Below are 288 nucleotides of genomic sequence, written 5' to 3' on the forward strand. Positions count from 1 at the left end.
GCTGTCCTTCTCCTGTCTATTGATTCTTCTCGCTTCCATCAGCTGTCTAAACTTGAAACTTTCTCCTCTCAAAACACCAGTAGTCTTCCCTGCCTTGGCCTTCTGCTCTTCCTCCACTTTTGTGATTTCCTCTAGGTCTTCTGGACGTCGTTTCTCAGTCATTCGCCTCTTCATCTTCTCACTTTGTACCGTCTTTTTGCTTTGTTCTTCCTCCTGGTCTTCAGTGTTTGCACGAATGCAAGCCGGTGCAAGGCCCCCTCCTTTGGCGCGTCCCTTTGTCTTACGAGC

At 49.0% G+C, this 288-nt stretch overlaps 1 protein-coding gene across 1 annotated transcript in view; it reads right to left on the minus strand.

The window, feature by feature from the left end:
• The window catches only part of LOC119592427 (ubiquitin carboxyl-terminal hydrolase 16-like), a 48,003-nt gene that overhangs the window by 10,965 nt on the left and 36,750 nt on the right, over nucleotides 1-288 (minus strand). The window contains exon 17 of the mRNA XM_037941250.1: nucleotides 3-181. Coding sequence (XP_037797178.1) covers nucleotides 3-181 — 179 coding nt within the window. The remainder of the gene's footprint in view (nucleotides 1-2; nucleotides 182-288) is intronic.

This window comes from Penaeus monodon, chromosome 30, assembly GCF_015228065.2.
Source record: "Penaeus monodon isolate SGIC_2016 chromosome 30, NSTDA_Pmon_1, whole genome shotgun sequence".
Classification (NCBI taxonomy): Eukaryota; Metazoa; Arthropoda; class Malacostraca; order Decapoda; family Penaeidae; genus Penaeus; species Penaeus monodon.